We start from the raw sequence: 20,473 nt of genomic DNA on the forward strand, positions 1-20,473 counted from the left end.
AGATACACGGCTCAGCAGTCAGTATCACACATGATAGGATTAGATACACGGCTGAGCAGTCAGTAACACACATGACAGGATTAGGTACATGGCTCATCAGTCAGTATCACACAGGATAGGGTTAGATACACGTCTCAGCAGACGGTATCACACAGGATATGATCAGATACACTGCTCAGCAGTCAGTATCACACAGGATAGCATTAGATACACAGCTCAGCAGTCAGTATCACACAGGATAGGAGTAGATACACAGCTCAGCAGACATTATCACACAGGATAGGGTTAGATACACAGCTCAGAAACAGGATGTGCCAAAGGAGAGGACAGTTTCATTCCAAGAATTCCACTCATTCCATCTGATTTGTTTTTTTTATTTTAAACGCCTCCAGTTTCCAGTTCAACTGCTATTTGCAATGTCCATTAACAATGCTCAGGGACAGTCCTTGAAAGTAGTAGGGATCGATTTGCAATCTCCATGCTTTTCTCATGGTCAACTTTACGTGGTCTGTTCAAGAGTTGCAACTGCCAAAAATCTGTTCATTTTTACACTGAAAGGAAAAACCAAAAATCTTGAATGAGTTGAAAATAAAATACTATCAATACTTGGGTAATCGTTTAGTTAATTTGTGTTGCAAATCTGTAGTGTTGAATATATGATGTGAAATGTTTTTATGTGCAATATAATCATCATAATTTGTTATAACTAACTACAGTTGGTTACTATGCCAGGGCAAGGCCGGGCTCTTCAGCTAGTTATTCTATATTTCTGCTGACAGTCATGTGATGGCTTGTTTCATGCAGGATGAAATTACATTTTTATTGGTACCATTTTCGGATACATAACATTTTTTGATTGATTTCTATTCTGATTTTTGAGAGACAGAATGAAAAAATACAGCAATTTAGATAGTGATAAGGCAGCTTTATTCTTTGGGTCTGTACAACTACAGGGATACCACATTTCTATAACTTTAAGTTTGGGCGCTTTTACACAATAAAAACTTTTACAGAAAAAAGGATTGTTTTCACATTGCTTTATTCTGAGAGTGATAGCTTTTATTTTTCCACTGATGGAGCTGTATTGTGGCTTGTTTTATGCCTGACAAGAATATATGATTTTTATTTAGATTTGACTTTTTCATCGCGTTTTATTCCACCTTTTGATCACCAATATGATGAAAAAACATAGTATTTTGCCACTTTTTTTTCTTATGGTGTTCACTGAAGGGGTTAACTAGAAAACAGTTTTATAGGTCAGATCGTTCTGGACTAGGCAATACCAAATATGTGTACTTTATTTACAAGAAAAGGAAGAAAGGTCCCGCTCCAGAAATTTAAAATCCAGGACTTTTATTGTATCATGTTTAAAATACATTCATGGCTGCTTGTAATCAAGTAACGGCAACAAAGTTCACCGCATGGGGATATTCTCCAGGTCTCTGTACGCGTTTCGAGCACAAATGCTCTTAGACTCAGAGTAGAGTCTAAGAGCATTTGTGCTCGAAACGCGTACAGAGACCTGGAGAATATCCCCATGCGGTTAACTTTGTTGCCGTTACTTGATTACAAGCAGCCATGAATGTATTTTAAACATGATACAATAAAAATCCTGGATTTTAAATTTCTGGAGCTGGACCTTTCTTCCCTTTCTTGGAGTCATTATACGTCCTGGCAGAGACGTGTCCACGCTCAGAGCTTTTCAATAGTTCTTACGAACTTACAAGAGGTGAGCTGAAATTTATCTTTTTCAGTACTTTATTTACACCTTGCTGCAGGGTGTCAGCTCTCAAAGCGCTGACACGCGCTTTTGATTGCCTCGGCGCTCGGAGTGAGCCCTCGTGATCGTCACACTGTCCATGTACGGTGGTTGGTGGGAGCACACATATCGTAGTGCCGTACATGTAAGACGGATGTCGTGAAGGGGTTAAGTGAACTCTTTAGCTGCCTGGTTTGGAAACTGTGCATACCTACCTGACTTTTGGGTCCGTCGTATTAGTCGTCATTTCAGTTTTAAAAATAAACTTTCAAGCCAAGTTCTATTAAAAAATATTTAATTCTGACAATAAATGATTAATATAAACACTGGGCAGACATAAATGTAACAAAGTATATAAAACAGGAAATAAAAAAAACTAAACTTCTACAACACAGACAAATAATATCTGCCTCATATACAATATGTTCATAAATGCTACATACAATACATGTTTCTTTTCTAAATTTGCAGCAGCTACAGTATCTAATATTGGTTAAACATACAAAACACAAAAGAAAATGCTGCTCTGCCTAATAACGCAAAACCGTATAAATGTGATACCTATTGTAAGGAAAAAATATTGAATTTTCTTACAAACAACAAGTCTGAAATTATACAATATACAGTACAGGATATTATTCTTGAGTGTATACAAGTGCTGATTCGTTAGTGCACTAAACTGATGCAGTTTGGTGTCCAGTGAATAATAAGGATTTCTAGACACAATCCCAGGCACTCAGGCCAAACTATACAAGCAAACCCATCAATACAGACTGATTCATCCTCCTTACACAATACTACTGTAAATTATATGGTTACAATAAATATTGGAGGGTAAGTCCAAAACAAAGAGGTTCTCCTAACTATCGAACACATCACCTTTATAGTAAAAGCTTTTAAATAGCTTAGCCAAAGGAATATATCGACCCATCGCGATGCTGGATGAGAGCAAATTCTCTTCTGTTCCTTTGGAAAATGGACTCCTTGTGGAATTGCTTTATTGCCACTGATCTATCTGTGTTTCTTTCTGGAGAAAAACCTGCAGTGAAAGCAAAGAGCAAAACAACTGAGAGCAAATGAATACATTGTCGAGGATTCTGCACAAAACAGCGTAAAAGCTTGAGAGAATACATTTTATTTATCTGAAGAAAAAGTACTTTAATACAAAAAATAAACTTTTTTTAAATAGTTAAACAGACACAAGGGGATAGATAGATAAATGGGCAGGACAAAATTATTGTCACCCCCAACTAAAGACCCCGTCACACACAGCGATCTCGCTAGCGAGATCGCTGATTTTGTGACGCCACAGCGATCTCGCCAGCAAGATCGCTGTGTGTGACGGGGATCAGCGACCGGCCCCTCTGCCGGGTATCGCTGATCGTCCTCGATCGGCCTGGGCCATTTTTCGATCGCTGGTCTCCCGCTGGCCAGCACACATCGCGTGTGGCAGCGAGAGACCAGCGATCAGCGACGCTGGACGCTGGTTTCTAATGTAAACATCGGGTATCCAGGAGCCACGGCTCTTAGATACCCGATGTTTACCTTGGAAACCAGCGTGTATACCGGTTTCCAAGGTAAACAGCGGGTATCCAGGAGTCGCACTGCTCCTGGATACCCGATGTTTACATTAGAAACCAGCTTGCTCGCTGGTCCTGATCGCTGGAAGGGCTGTCTTGTGACAGCTCACCAGCGACCAGCCTAACGATGTCCACAGCGATCCCATCATGTCGGATAGTTGGTGGGATCGCTGGGACATCGTTATTTGGAATGGGGCGTTTAATATTTGGTTGCACACCCTTTGGAATAAATAATTGCAATCAATCGTTTCCTACAACCATCAACAAGCTTCTTACACCTCTCAACTGGAATTTTGGACCACTCTTCTATTGCAAACTGCTCCAGTTCTCTCATAATTGAAGTGTGCCTTTTCCCAAAAGCAATTTTAAGATCTCTCCACAAGTGTTAAAAAGGATTTAGAACCAGACTCATTGCTGGCCACTTCAGAACTCTCCAGCACTTTGTTATCATCCATTTCTGGGTGCTTTTTGAAGTATGTTTGGGGTCATTGTCCTGCTGGAAAACCCATGACTTAAGACGTAAATCCAGCTTTGACACTGGGCACTACACTGCTACCTAAAATCCTGTGTGCAGGTCTATCATCTTGTCCCTGACATCCTTAGAAAGCTCTTTGGTCTTGCCCATGTTGTAGAGGTTAAAGTCTGACTGATTAATTGACTCTGTGGACAGGAATCTTTTTTAAAGGTGACTATGTAAGACAGCTGTCTATAAAGCAGGTAAGGCTGGTTTCACACTTGCGTTTTTTTGCGCAAAAAAAGCATGCGTTTTTTTTCCTATACTTTACATGGGTGTGCATACACATGCGTTTGCATGCGTTTGTATGTGCATGCCTTTTTTTGTAGTGTGCGCTCGGGCACACAAAATGAATCCTGTTGCATTTTTTGTGCATCTGACTTGCCCCAAAAAAACACATGCGCACGCATGTGTCTTAAAAAAGACATCAACAAACTGGAGCAAGTTCAGGAAAGAGCAACCAGAATGGTGACCGGTCTGAAAACCCTGTCTTATGAGGAAAGGTTGCAGGATTTGGGAATGTTTAGTTTGCAAAAGAGAAGACTGAGAGGAGACTTAATAGCTGTCTACAAATATCTAAAGGGCTGTCACATTGTAGAAGGATCATCTTTATTCTCATTTGCACAAGGAAAGACTAGAAGCAATGGGATGAAGCTGAATGGGAGGAGACACAGATTAGATGTTAAAATAAACTTTTTGACAGTTAGAGTGATTAATGAGTGGAACAAGCTGCCACGAGAAGTGGTGAGTTCTCCTTCAATGAAAGTCTTCAAACAGAGGTTGGACAGACATCTGACTGGGATGATTTAGCGAATCCTGCTTTGAGCAGGGGGTTGGACCAGATGGCCCAGGAGGTCCCTTCCAACTCTATGATTCTATGATTCTATGATCTAAGGGGTTGTCCTTGTAGAGAGTGACAAGCCAGGCCTGGCATGTCAGCATGAGGAGAAATATAAGCAATGCGTTTTTTTTCACCCAAACACCCATTATAGTCTATAGGTGCGCATACGTGCGCATGGTAATGCGCACGTATGCACAAAAAAATGCACCCAAACCCGCAAAAAACGCACACAAACACATGATGCATTTTTTATATGCATTTGCACTGCGCACGGTGCGCAGCGCAAAAATACGCAATTGTGAAAGTAGCCTAACAAGTTATTTAGAAGGGTCTAACTGGTCTGTAGGAGCCACAACTCTTAATCGTTGGTAGGGGAATAAATACTTATTTCTCACCACAAAATGCAAATAAATTTATATAATTTATACAATGTAATTTTATGGATTTTATTTTTGATATTCTATCTCTCAATGTTAAAACTAACCTACCCTTAAAATTACAGACTGTTCATGTCTTTGTCAGTGGGTAAACTTACAAAATCAGCAAGGGATACTTATTTCCCCCATTGTATATACCAGGATGAGAGATATATATACCAGGGTGCGCTCAAGATGGGAAATATACAGTATATACCAGAATGGGTGACATATATACCAGGATGTGCCCAGGATAGTGGACATATATACTAGGATGGAGAACATATAAACCAGGAAAGGGCCCAGTATGGGGGACATATATATACCTGAAAGGGGCCCAAGAAGAGGGACATATATACCAGAAAGGGCCCAGAAAGAGGGACATATATATAACTGAAAAGGACCTAAGATGGGGGACATATAGACCTGGAAGGGGCCCAGGATGGGAGACATTACTACATGATGGGTAAGGAGTGTATTGAGCAAAAATGGAGGGCACCACTAACAAAATATGCAAATATATATAGAAGCAAGAGGGTTCACAAGGGTATGCAAGACATATGCGATAGGACAAAAGGAAAGCGCACACCCGTGAAAAGGGAACACCTCAATTGCATCGAAAATGCTACATGTATATATTATAAAATGTTAGACTTTATTATTTACCAAAAAAAGGATATATAAATGACAAAACAGGACACATACAGAATAAAAACATTTAAAATTGCATCTATGATATGCAAAAGAGACTCAAAAATACCAGGCCTTAATATGAAGGCACTGGTAAACCACACATGATTCTCATAAAGACGCTATATCAATAAGGATAGCTGGCTTAAACAAATATATATATATACACAGTTGTGGCCAAAAGTATTGAAACCCCTGCAATTCTGTCAGATAATACTCAGTTTCTTCCTGAAAATGATTGCAAACACAAATTCTTTGGTATTATTATCTTCACTTAATTTGTCTTAAATGAAAAAACAAAAAAAGAATTGTCCTAAAGCCAAATTGGATATAATTCCACACCAAACAAAAAAAAGAGGGTGGACAAAAGTATTGGCACTGTTCGAAAAATCATGTGATGCTTCTCTAATTTATGTAATTAACAGCACCTGTAACTTACCTGTGGCACCTAACAGGTGTTGGCAATAACTAAATCACACTTGCAGCCAGTTGACATGGATTAAAGTTGACTCAACCTCTGTCCTGTGTCCTTGTGTATACCACATTGAGCATGGAGAAAAGAAAGAAGACCAAAGAACTGTCTGAGGACTTGAGAAACCAAATTGTGAGGAAGCATGAGCAATCTCAAGGCTACAAGTCCATCTCCAAAGACCTGAATGTTCCTGTGTCTACCATGCGCAGTGTCATCAAGAAGTTTGAAGCCCATTGCACTGTGTCTAACCTCCCTAGATGTGGACGGAAAAGAAAAATTGACAAGAGATTTCAACGCAAGATTGTGCGGATGTTGAATAAAGAACCTCGACTAACATCCAAACAAGTTCAAGCTGCCCTGCAGTCCGAGGGTACAAAAGTGTCAACCCGTACTATCCGTCGGCATCTGAATGAAAAGGGACTGTATGGTAGGAGACCCAGGAAGACCCCACTTCTTACCCCGAGACATAAAAAAGCAAGGCTGGAGTTTGCCAAAACCTACCTGAAAAAGTCTAAAACGTTTTGGAAGAATGGTCTCTGGTCAGATGAGACAAAAGTAGAGCTTTTTGGGCAAAGGCATCAACAGAGTTTACAGGAGAAAAAAAGAGGCATTCAAAGAAAAGAACATGGTCCCTACAGTAAAACATGGCGGATGTTCCCTGATGTTTTGGGGTTGCTTTGCTGCCTCTGGCACTGGACTGCTTGACCGTGTGCATGGCATTATGAAGTCTGAAGACTACCAACAAATTTTGCAGCATAATATAGGGCCCAGTGTGAGAAAGCTGGGTCTCCCTCAGAGGTCATGGGTCTTCCAGCAGAACAATGACCCAAAACACACTTCAAAAAGCACTAGAAAATGGTTTGAGAGAAAGCACTGGAGACTTCTAAGGTGGCCAGCAATGAGTCCAGACCTGAATCCCATAGAACACCTGTGGAGAGATCTAAAAATGGCAGTTTGGAGAAGGCACCCTTCAAATATCAGGGACCTGGAGCAGTTTGCCAAAGAAGAATGGTCTAAAATTCCAGCAGAGCATTGTAAGAAACTCATTGATGGTTCCCGGAAGCGGTTGGTCGCAGTTATTTTGGCTAAAGGTTGTGCAACCAAGTATTAGGCTGAGGGTGCCAATACTTTTGTCTGGCCCATTTTTGGAGTTTTGTGTGAAATGATCAATGTTTTGCTTTTTGCTTCATTCTCTTTTGTGTTTTTTCATTTAAGACAAATTAAATGAAGATAATAATACCAAAGAATTTGTGTTTGCAATCATTTTCGGGAAGAAACTGAGTATTATCTGCAGAATTGCAGGGGTGTCAATACTTTTGGCCACAACTGTATATATATATATCTGCAAAAATGAATGTACATGAACAAATACACCACCTAAACCTATGTTAATCCCATATATATAAAAGATGTATAGATAGAGCACAATATACAACCAGAATAGTGGTGAGTATACAATACCAAAGTAGGACCAACAGCAATCGTGATGGAGAACGAATTTTTTTGGTGGAATGAACCATTAGTGACCCCTCTAAAAGGGGCCTGCTCACTAAACCAGATGTAAAAAACACATTGGATATAAAAATCCAAAAGGTGGTAAATCAGAGCAATTGTGCAGGGTAAGCTGATATAAACAGAATTTCAGAGGACAAAAATATATCTCAGAATAAAGAAGTGAGGCCAGCAGCGCCTCAAAGATGAAGAGAACCAAGGTGTGGGATGAGATCCAAAATGATGGGTAAGGAGGCAACAACACATGTTCTGCTTGGATTTAGAACACTACAAGGACCAATACATCAGACCAACATGAAGGAAGCGGGGGGGGAAGGGTGGGCAGATTCAAATTTTGACTCTAGTTTAAAAAGGAACCTGGCAGTTGATATAAGCTGTACAAACCAAAAAAGCTGTGTATTATGTTATCCAGTTGAGAAACACATAATAGCAGCTAGGTCTGTAATTGTGAAGACTAATGCACTCACAAAACAGTGAAGACCCTTGACGTGGGTTGCGAGCTTGCATATTTTTACCAAGACATCGACTAATATACTGCATATATATTACATTATATATATATATATACACACTATATTTTCATGAACATTTTATATTTCTTTTACAGGGAGCAGCTAGACCCATCCATGGCGACCTTGGAGCTAGGGGCCTGTCCCTCTGTGATGCACTTATAGAGTGCTGGGTAACCTGCCAGATCTAATAGTATGGGCCTTTAATAGGCTATTGGCTGGACACTGAGCTATATATGTGCGTGAGTTGTGCCCTTTTGCAAGCCTCATCTGTGTGCAATTCTAATACTGGGCAATAACCCCCTCCATGAACTGGTAGGTGGTGAGTGGTTGTTTCCTCAGTATTTAGCATCTGTATACCCTTCTACCTGTTTTTGCATTAGCTTCGGTGACTTTGGCTGGTTAATATCATTGCCTTTTTCCTATGTTTTATACTTAAGTTTTTGGGTAATTATTTTAAAGCTCCTTTAATTTTTTGGCTGTGTCTTTTATTTCAGTCCACTACAATGTTTACAGATAAGACGTGAAAGCAATGAAAACTCTCACCTACGACATATGGTTTTGTTGTGCCTGTTGTTGCTGTTGTTGCTGCTGCTGAATTAGTAACTGCTGTTGCTGCCTGCGTCTTGCGGTCCTCAGCTTCTCAAAACGAGCCTCCATTTCATCCAGCACCTTTGGTGTGTATCGCACTACAAGTTTAACAGTATCTTTTGCAGCTTTCAACAGCTCAACTGCTTTCTCATGATGTTCCCCTTCCACACTCTGCATTTATAGAAATACAAAATGTAGCATCATTACCAAATAATCTACTAATGGAAGAAATAAGCTCTTGGGCTCATTAAGATATAAACAGGTGATATTTTATTCATATCAGGGACATATCATACATAACACTGTACCCCTTGTTGAAGCATTGCTGCACAGATGTTGCTGCACAGATTATCATAAAAGTGCAAAAGAGAGCGCGGCTTATGCGACATAACAAGTTGACTGCACTCCTAGTGACTCTCTAGAACAGTGAATACTAAAGTTTTATTCCTCCAATTTCAGGGAATTTGTCACGATGTTTTTTCCACCTAATCTGAGAGCAGCAAAATGTAGCAACACAAACCCTCATTCCAACGATGTGTCACTTACTGGACTGTTTGCTGTTGTTTCAATAAAATCACAATTTTATCAGCTGGAGATTTTAACTAGAGTACTAGTAAACCTGCTGCCAGATAGTCCTCTGTTGTGAGTTCATTTTCCCCTTCATTACTGAGGCCCGAGGAACTCCCTCTTCTGGTAAAGAAAGGTAGTGAGCCTGATTGTCAAACACCTGAGGCTGATGATGATGATTGGCTGAGTGGAGTTACGGACTGGATATAAGGCTGTCGACGCCCTTCTGCCCTGCGGGTGATTTCTCTGTGGGATCCTTGGAGACCAGTCTGAATTCCTGCTCTTCCAAAGCTAAGTTTGCTGCTCTGCCTTTTGCTTTTGTGCTTTGACTTTGTTTTTGCTTTGTTTTTCTGGATTTCTGCCATTCCCTGCTGGGGTGTGCTGAATTCATTTAGCTCTGTCTTCTGAAAATACCTGAGTGCTGATTCAGTTTTTGAAGCCTAGCTGCTTCAGGGCCTTTTTCATATCAGCTGGTTGGCTTTTGTCTTTGATAGGGTTTTGGCAGATTGCAGACAGCAGCCTTCCTGTCCTTTCCTATCTAGGTAGTTTTGGGGCCCCGTCTTTGCTCAGTCTATCTTTCTGTCTGTGTTAGTATTTTCATCTTGCTTCACCGTCATTATATGTTGGGGGCTGCCTATTGCTTTGGGGTCTGCTCTGGGGCAGTTTAGATTTCCCCTTTCTTTCTTTAGGCCTATGTATTTCTCCGGCTGTGATCGAGGGGTCTAGGGCATCGTAGGAACCCCCCACGGCTACTGCTTGTTGTGTTGATAGGTTCAGGGGTCTGCAATCTGATAGTTGCCAACTTCTCTGGTTTTCTGGACTTAGCTTGAATTTCTGCTTTTGCCTCCTACGGTGACTCATTCATAACAGTCCTCCACATTCATAAGCAATGTGTAACCAAAACCCTAACACTGATAAGCAGCTTTCTGCCTATGCACAGTGCATACAGAAAGCTGTCAATCAGTGGGGTTACAGAGTACAGAATTCAGAGAACTGGTAGATGTGCAGTAGATGGGACAGTTATTTTATCAAACCTGAAGCAATAAGCAATACATCAGGATGCTGCTTTCAAATGAGGTAGCAAAAACCTGGTGACAGATTCTCTAACATTTAATAAAAAAAACTGTGATGATTATCCTTAAGGTGCTCTGAAGTAAGACAGAGTCTTCATATAAAAATTATGCAAATTGTCTCTTTAGAGAGAAATAGGACTTGAGCTCTATAGCGCCACCTGTTGGAAGCAGCGATCCTACAAGTCACAATCAACCGTGTAACGAGTCCTGCAATATTACTAAGGCCTGGATCACACTTCCTTTTTTTTAAAATCCGTCCAAATCCGTCGTTTTCCGTTAAAAAACGGATCCGCCATTTTTTTGGAGGATCCGTTTTTTGGTCCCATAGACTTCCATTAGCGGTTACCGCGGAACCATCAAAAAACAGATCCGTTTGCGGTAAAACGGAAACGGATCCGTTTTTTCACACAAAAACGGATGCAAAAAACGGATGGCGGATGCCAAAAAACGGATGTGTGAAATAGGCCTTAGGAGAAAAGTCAAATGAGAATCTCAATTTGCAGACATGGTGCCTCGGGCCACTGGCCCTCATCAGCACATAGCACAATAGACAACCTGGCTAGGCGAGAGGTTCTGGACTGAGATCTAAGGGGTTACGTTTCTCCTTGTGGAGAGTGACATACCAGCTCTAGCATGCTAAGGTAAGAAGAATTATTCACCATGCAATGCTCCTCTGGGAAATTTATTATGCAAATTGTCTCTTCAGAGAGGAAGAGGACCTGAATTCTATAGCACCACCTGTTAAGGCCTCGTCACACATACAAATGCACCAGCGATCCCGACAATGATACGACCTTGTCAGGATTGCTGGTGCATCGCTACATGATTGCTGGTGAGCTGCCAAACAGGCAGCTTCACCAGCGATCAGCACCAGCGAGGACGCTGGTATCTAAGGTAAATATCGGGTTACTAAGCGGCGCGCGTCACTTAGTTACCTGATGTGTACCTCAGAAACCTGCATGCTCGCAGCTCCCGGCGCGAGCATGCTGGTTTCTAAGGTACACATCGGATAACTAAGTGACGCGCGCCACTTAGTAACCCGATATTTACCTTAGATACCAGCTCCCAGTGCCTGCTTAGAGCGCTGGGAGCCTCGCTGATCATTGGCTCCCGCTGCCACACGCAGCGATGCGCGCTGGCCAGCGGGAAACCAGCAATCAAAAAATGGCCCTGGCCGATCGAGCACAATCAGAGATACCCGGCGGGGGGGGCCGGTCACTGATACCCATCACACACAGCGATCTCGCTGGCGAGATCGCTGTGGCGCCACAAAATCAGCGATCTTGCTAGCGAGATCGCTGTGTGTGACAGGGCCTTTAGAAGCTGCAATCCTACAAGTTACTATTGACATTTTAATGATTCTATGAAAAGAAAAGAACTTTGGCACTTTATTTGCAGATAAAGAAAGTAACTTTTTGCAGTTGACCCCTGTGGGAAAAGTTTAAATCCAACTTTTCAGCTGGATAAGGCCTTTGTCAAGGTATATCTGTAAAAAAAATTAACAAAACTAGTCGTCTTAGGCTACTTTCACACATCAGGTTTTTTCCAACAGGCAGGATCCGGCTATTTGTTAAAAAAATGGATCCGGCGAAAGCTGCCGCAGTATCCGGTTTTCTCTCATTGAATTGTATTAGCGCCGGATCGTACCGCATGGCCTTCCGTTTCTTCCGGTTTTTGCTGGATCCGGCTAAATGTTTCATTCCGGCATCTGGAAAAAACGTCTTTAGTAACGTTTTTTGTCTGCGGCAAAAAAATGGACAGTGCCGGATCCAGCGCTTCCGTTTTTTGGCTATAATGGAAGCCTATGGGCGCCGGAATACGCCGGATCCGAAAAAAGACGAATCTGGCAACCGGATCCGTTTTTTTAAGTCTGCGCATGCTCAGATATAATTGGCCAGCCCCCAGGAAACAGATATAAACCTGCTAGACGGATCCGGCAGGAAAACTGATCCATTTCTTCAGTTCTCCAAAATTTACGCCGGATCAGGTTTTTCTAAAAATAGTCGGATCCTGCCTGTCGGAAAAAACCTGATGTGTGAAAGTAGCCTAAGAAATTATACATATTATATGAACTAAAAATCAACTAGGCACAAAAATACATACAAGTATGACGTGGAAAATCAAGTTCAAATATAGAGACACAATAAAATCAGCCAAACATAATGACATCATATATGGATAATCATTTGGGCACAATTACTTCAAAATACAGGTATATAATATGTTACATCTACACCTTAAGCAAATCAGAATATGTAATCAGCCATGCAACCTACAAGGAAAACATGGATTTCCTAAAAAATCCCAAAGAAAAAAGGAATAAGGGATTAACCATAAGAGATACTATAGTAAACCAAATATATGAAAAGAAAAAGGGTAAAACAAAAGTGGAACAGGGAGGAAAAAAGATGAAACCAGATGTAAAAGTAACAGGTATATTGGAAAATAAATATACATAAACAAAAGTAAAACTTTAAAAAGAGGGAACCAACAAGCGGTGAAATAATCTGTATGTAAAATAGTGTCAAAACAAATACAATGTGATTTGATCCTTTAGTTATGTTTTACTTCTCCTCCTCTGCCCTCTTATCTTACTAACCTGTAGGTATTAAAAGATGAGGCAGATGCAATATAATAAGATAGTACTGCTGGGTTAGACTACATCTGGAGTATTTTTAATCTTTAATCGTGGAAATAGAAAGGTCTTTATAGAAGCTCTAGCATAGTTTAACCCCTTAACGACCACCGATACGCCTTTTAACGGCGGTAATTGAGTGTACTAAAACCACAGCGCCGTTAATTCACGGCGCTGTGGAGAAAGTACATAGTGCTCCTCAGTGTCGGATTTTCTCCGGGGTCTCGGCTGCCAGGGGTATCGGTCGGTTTTTACCAACCCCACTTTTGCGATCACCGTTATTAACCCTATAACGGCGACCGCAAAAAAAAAGCCGCGATTATGCATTAAATTTCTCTTTCCTCTGATGTGATCGCACATCAGAGGAGAGAGAAATAGGGTCCCTGATCCCCCCGATCCCCGCCCGGTACCTCTCCGTGGTCCTCCATCCCCTCCCAGTTGTCCCGCGCCCCGCCGTTGTCCTCCAATGGGCGCCGCCATCTTGAAAATGGCGGGCGCACGCGTAGTGCGCCCGCCGGGAAACTGCCGGCTCCGGCTGGCAGATTCCATTCATTATTTTGATCACTATGATAAACGATCATAGAGATCAAAATAAAAAAATAGTACATAACCCCCTCGTTTATCACCCCCTTATATAGGCAAACATAATGAAATAAAGAAAATATTTATTTTTTTCAGTTTTCCATTAGGGTTAGGCTTAGGGCTAGGGTTAGGGTTAGGGTTGGGCTAGGGTTAGGGTTAGGCCAAGGTTAGGGCTAGGGTTAGGGTTGGGCTAGGGTTATGGTTAGGGCAAACTAGGATTAGGGTTAGAATTAGGATTAGGGATTAGGGTTGCGATTAGGGTTAGGGTTGGACGAAGAATTGAGGGGTTTCTACTATTTACCAACTTTGGGGGTCTAAAAATTGGGGTCTAAAAAAATCACTTTTGTGGAAATAAAAAATACTTTTTATTTTCACGGCTCTGCGTTTATAAACTTCTGTGAAGCGCTGGGGGGTTCAAAGTGCTCACCCCACATCTAGATAAGTTCCTTAGGGGGTCTAATTTCCAAAATGGGGTCACTTGTGGGGGGTTTCCACTGTTTAGGCCCATCAGGGGCTCTGCAAACGCAACATGATGCCCGCAGACCATTCCATCAAAGTCTGCATTCCAAAATGGCACTCCTTCCCTTCCAAGTTCCCATGCACCCAAACAGTGGTTCCCCCCACATATGGGGTATCAGTGTACTCAAGACAAATCACACAATAACTGTGGGGGTATGATTTCTCCTGTTACCCTTGTAAAAATAAAAATTTGGGGGCGAAAAGATCATTTTTGTGGAAAAAAAATGGATTTCTAATTTTCACGGCTCTACGTTATAAACTTCTGTGAAGCACTTGAAGGCTCAAAGTTCTCACCACACATCTAGATAAGTTCCTTAATGGGTCTAGTTTCCAAAATGGGGTCACTTGTTGGAGTTTTCCACTGTTTAGGCATATTAAGGGCTCTCCAAACGCAACATGGCATCCGATCTCAATTCTAGCCAATTCTGCGTTGAAAAAGTCAAACGGGGCTCCATCCCTTGCGAGCTCTGCCGTGTGCTGAAAAAGTGGTTTACCCCCACATATGGGGTATCGGCATATTCAGGAGAAATTGTACAACAAATTTTTTGGTTTATTTTCTCTTTTAACACTTGTGAAAATAAAAAAAATGGTTCTGAAGTAAATTTTTTGCAAAAAAAGTTAAATGTTAAATTTTTCCTTCCACATTGCTTTATAGTGCCTATGAAGCACTTAAAGGGTTAAAAAACTTCTTGAATGTGGTTTTGAGCACTTTGAGGGGTCTAGTTTTTAGAATGGTGCCACTTTTGGGTATTTTCTGTCATGTACACCCCTCAAAATGACTTTAAATATGATGTGGTCCCTAAAAAAATGGTTTTGTAAATTTTGTTGTAAAAATGAGAAATTGCTGGTCAACATTTAACCCTTATAACTTCCTAACAAAAAAAAATTTGCTTCCAAAATTGTGCTGATGTAAAGTAGACATGTTGGAAATGTTATTTATTAAGAAATTTGTGTGACACATCTCTCTGATTCAAGGGCATAAAAATTTAAAGTTTTAACATTGAAAAATTTTCAAAATTTTTGCCACATTTCCATTTTTTTCATGAATAAACAAAGACTTATCGAAGAAATTTTACCACTAACATGAAGTACAATATGTCACGAAAAAACAAACATTCTCAGAATCAGCGGGATCCATTAAAGCATTCCAGAGTTATAATCTCATAATGGGACAGTGGTCAGAATTGTAAAAATTGGCCTAGTCATTAAGCTGCAAACTGGCTCTGTCGCTAAGGGGTTAATCAAAGGAAGTTTCCATTTCCACATATCGTAGCTTAAAACTTTAATTTTTATCACTTCTTATAAAGCAGTCAGTGTGTTAAATGAGGCTGAGCTTTTCAAGTCTCTAGTCATGAGTAATGAACAAAACTGTCATTCAGACTCTAAGGCTTAAAATGCGTTGGTATCATTCAACATGCTGACTGTAATGAATCTGTCAACTCCAATATGCTAATAATGAAAGACTTAATGCAAGGCACTGGGCTTAACTCCATTTGCATCCATGGAGTAGCAGCTGGGCGGTGGAGTGGGTTGAAGGAAGTAGCATCAGATAGCAGTGTCAGGACCAGAAAGTTGGAAACAAAGGGAAAATTAAATGCCAAACACATAATAATGGAAATAACTGAGTTCAAGTCCAGGAGATCAGGTAGACATCAGGCAGAAGAGTTGTCATACAACTCAGGAGTCAAATCCAAAGGGGCATCTAATCAGATAAACAGCAGATAATACTTAAAACAGAAGCCGTTTCAGAGCACAAAGTATCAATCCAGTATATGCAAACCTAGAGCTTCAAGACAATACAACAAGTGGCAAGAGATGGGTGGATCATTGATATTTAAGTAGAGAATTGTGTGTCCAAACCAGTCACCAAACCTGTTCTGCTATTGGGCTGTAACACCAACTTTAATTTATTTAACCCCTTTCGCACCTTAGACGTATAGTTACGTCTAAGGTGGGCTTCCCCTGTTTGCTGTGGGCTCTGGCGGTGAGCCCACAACTTTTCCAGCACATATCAGCTGATTTGAATAGCTGACATATGCCCCTAACAGCCGCAGGTGGAATCACGGTCTACCCACGGCTGTTAACATGTTAAATGACACTGTCAATCTCTGACAGCGGAATTTAACATGCTCGTATCGGAAGCGCATCACTAATCCCGCCCATCGGCGCCCCGTGTCACATGAATACGGGTCGGCAATGGGTTGGCATGACCCCCTGTTGTCGTCTCTGGATAGCTATGAGTGCCACCCAGCGGTCGGCAATCATAGCAAGTGAGCATTTTAGCTACATAGAGATGGGCTGAAGCTTTGCTCTGTGTAGCACAAGTGATCGGATGATCGCAGCTTCTTGCCTCCCATAGAGACTACTGAAGCAAGTAAAAAGTAAAAAAATATTTTTAAAATATTTAAAAAAGTAAAAGTTCAAATCGCCCCATTCAAAATAAAACAATAAAGGAAAAAAATACACATATTTGTTATCGCCACGTTCAGAATCGCCTGATCAATATATAAAACGAATTCTGATCGGCTAACGGCGTAATGAGAAAAAAAGTCAAAATACTTTTTTTGGTCGCCGCAAAAGGGCAATCAAAAGATCGTATCTGCACCAAAATGGTATCAATAAAAACGTCAGCTCAGCACACAAAATATAAGACCTCACCCAACCCGAGATCACAAAAAATTGAGACGCTACGGGTCTCAGAAAATGGCGACTTTTTTTTAAGGAAATTTGGGATTTTTCACAACGCAAATTAAAAAGAATCCATACATGTTTGGTGTCTATGACCTGGAGAATCCTAATGGCAGGTCAATTTTAGCATTTAGTGAACATGGTAAAATAGCAAAACAAAAAACAATTGTGGAATTGCACTTTTTTGCAATTTCATCGCATTTTGATTTTTTTTTCCCGTTTTCCAGTACACGATATGGCAAAACCAGTGGTGTCGTTCAAAAGTTCAACTTGTCCCGCTAAAAAACAAGCCCTCACATGGCCATATTGACAGAAAAATAAAAAAGTTAAGGCTCTTGGAAGAAGGGGAGCGAAAAATGGAAACTCAAAGAAGGAAAAATCCAAGGTGGTGAAGGGGTTAAAGCATTAAAAATAAAGTTTTCATTCAAAATTCCAGAAATATTTAGGTATTCGTGTCTTCTTGCCCACCAAGTAGGTACAGTACTGTGCCTCTAGTATCCTTTTGATACATAGTAGTAATAGCGCAGCAGAGAGCTGCACCAATACTGCAAAACCACGTCTAGTTACATACGTTTATGCAGTTTTTCAAAGTTTGAGATTGAAGTTGACGCTTTCAAAAACTGCAATTGTGGTAAAATCCTGTGAAAATACCAATGATTCGACGGATGTTCCTTCATTACATTTGTTCTTGACTCAACCTGTCCTGAAGTGGCTGGAAAAATAATACCATGTGTTCAAATCATGACTTTGTGAATTGTGATACTTAGTCATGAAATTAATATTCCGTTTGTTTCTCTGTGTGCCACCTGGTGGTTGGTATATGTGTTGCAGCCTGGTAATGGTTTTGATAGCAAGTTGTTATACTCTTTAATTTGTTTTGGGAGAAATTAGAGTCCCTCAAATGTGAGCAAATGGAATGATGGAGACATACTGTATGTACGTCCTATATCTGGTATATATTTTTGCTAATACCACCCGACTTGTGACATTATAACACTGCCAATCAGTAAATATTTGACCAATTGGAGGTCATTTAATAACTTGCTTACACAGACAATCCATTCTCCAGTTGTGCAAATCTGTAACGAATCAGAATAAATCGCTCAGTTTTTATAGGTTGCCATCGTTCTCGGCAGCACGAGTCCTCTTTACACCAGTCAATGAGCTGCCGAGAATGATGATTATTTCATCTGTTCATTCGTCGAGAGATCGGCAACCTGTTTACATTGCAAAATTATCGTGAAATGAACATTAATAATCATGCAGTGCAAATGAACGCTTAGGCTACGGCCACACTATCGGTATTTGTTCAGTATTTTTTCTCAGCATTTGTAAGCCAAAACCAGGTGAGGAACAATCAGAGGACAAGGTATAATAGAACCACGTCACCACTTCTGCGTGTTTGACCCACTCCGGGTTTTGGCTTACAAATACTGATGGGAAATACTGACCAAATACTGATAGTGTGGCCGTGGCCTTAGATTTGCTCTACTCATCTACTCGATAACCTACTGACACATAGCAGGGATCACATTGTTCCAGCAGATAGGGGGACATAGTATCCATACCACTCCATTTACTGAAAGCAGTTGGTCTCCCCGTTTGAGTCCTCCTTGTCGCTCCGCCACACCACCTGGAATTATGCGACTAATGTAAATTGGCGAATTCTGCTCTTTTCCTCCCATGACATTAAAGCCAAGGCCTTCGTCAGTTTTCGGCAGCTCCACGACACGAGGGTGAGAATGGCCTTCACTGGCAGCAAATGCAGCAACCGTTGCCTGTAATAAAAGTGCACATGTTTCACGTGAAGTCATAATGGAAATGAATCATAAACATAATGTCATTTATTATTATCCCGTCACCTTGACAAAAGACGTTTTCAGTGAACGTGAGCACTGTTCTAAGAATAAGTAAGCGATGGCCGTGCTAATAACAAAATGCAAGTAGAGAACAAGAGAAAAATATAATAAATCTACATATTGTATCTGAATAGATGTGAAAAGAACTACAGAAAAAACTCCCTGCTTTATCCAATATTCTATACATCATGGCACACATCCATTGTCTAATGGGAGAGAAATATCCTAACTCTGCATCTCACTAGAGAAACTAGCTGCTATTTAGTCGGAAAAGATGGAAACTTTGAGAGTGGCCCCAGCAGGGGGCGCTGCAGGCTATATTACAATATAATGGTGCAGTGATTAAGTGTTGCTAGAATCAATTATTAGGGTTTAAACAAGGCAACACAAGAGCTAATTAAATTCTCCAGCCTAAGTGCATTAGACCCGAATGCTCAAAATCTAAATATTAATTCTAATAATCCAGATGCAGCAACAGATCTGGCTTTTAGGGAAAAAAAGATTCAGTGTTAACCCTACACGAGAAAAAAGCTGCTTGCAGGGATTTTTCTTCAAGGTCCATTTACAATATGATCTTGAACAAGTGTTCCAAGTCTAAACAGACTGCCAATCACCCAACAAACGAACAGAACACTCGTTCGTAGGGTGAAATGACATTTGGTTTGCACAAAAGTTCTTGTTTCTTGGCAGCATGTAATCCTGTGGAAACAGGACCTGCGCTGCTGAAAAGAATGGCAGCCAATGTGCACTGAGCCAGCTACTACAGATCATTCAGAGCACATCTGAAGCGGGTCTGCCTGTGTAAACAGGCTACTGAGCAATGTCGATCAGCGGTAATTTAATGCACGATGTAAATGGACCCTGAGAACATTTATACTGGTTAAGTCCCAGGTGCGTTAGATCAGTAGGGTGCCTGATACTGGGACACCATTGCTGTGCAATATACAAAGTTCTGATCAATTATACCTCGTCTTGGTATGTATATGTTCCATGGCTCATCCAAATCACAAGATCGGACCACAATATCAGAGATCAGACCACAATTTCCTGACTGGCCTCGGGTCTCCCAACCAGAGCATGCCATCTTCATGTACAGTGCCTTGCGAAAGTATTCGGCCCCCAGGAACTTTTCAACCTTTTCCCACATATCATATCATGCTTCAAACATAAAGGTCCAAATGTAAATTTTTGGTGAAGAATCAACAACAAGTGGAACACAATTGTGAAGCTGAACGACATTTACTAGTTAATTTAAATTTTTGTGGAAATTCAAAAACTGAAAAGTGGGGCGTGTAATATTATTCGACCCCTTTAACTTAATACTTTGTTGCGCCACCTTTTGCTGCGATTACGGCTGCAAGTCGCTTGGGGCATGTCTCTATCAGTTTTGTACATTGAGAGACTGAAATTCTTGCCCATTCTTCCTTGGCAAACAGCTCGAACTCAGTGAGGTTTGATGGAGATCGTTTGTGAACAGCAGTTTTCAGCTCTTTCCACAGATTTTCGATTGGATTCAGGTCTGGACTTTGACTTGGCCATTCTAACACCTGGATACGTTTATTTGTGAACCATTCCATTGTAGATTTTGCTTTATGTTTTTGGATCATTGTCTTGTTGGAAGACAAATCTCCTTCCCAGTGTCAGGTATTTTGCAGACTCGAACAGG

General features: G+C 40.8%; 1 protein-coding gene across 2 annotated transcripts in view; it reads right to left on the minus strand.

The window, feature by feature from the left end:
- Positions 1–2,037: 2,037 nt before the first annotated feature.
- Positions 2,038–20,473, minus strand: part of LIN7A (lin-7 homolog A, crumbs cell polarity complex component) — a 154,374-nt gene continuing 135,938 nt past the window's right edge. For both annotated transcript variants that reach the window (XM_073556974.1, XM_073556973.1), the window contains exons 4-6: positions 18,517–18,726; positions 8,840–9,055; positions 2,038–2,798 (exon numbers count right to left, since the gene is read on the minus strand). In XM_073556974.1, the coding sequence (XP_073413075.1) occupies positions 8,840–9,055; positions 18,517–18,726 (426 nt within the window). In that variant the 3' untranslated portion in view covers positions 2,038–2,798. The remainder of the gene's footprint in view (positions 2,799–8,839; positions 9,056–18,516; positions 18,727–20,473) is intronic.

The sequence above is a fragment of the Dendrobates tinctorius genome, unplaced genomic scaffold, assembly GCF_039654945.1.
Source record: "Dendrobates tinctorius isolate UK_male_01 unplaced genomic scaffold, ASM3965494v1 ptg000241l, whole genome shotgun sequence".
NCBI classification, from domain to species: Eukaryota; Metazoa; Chordata; class Amphibia; order Anura; family Dendrobatidae; genus Dendrobates; species Dendrobates tinctorius.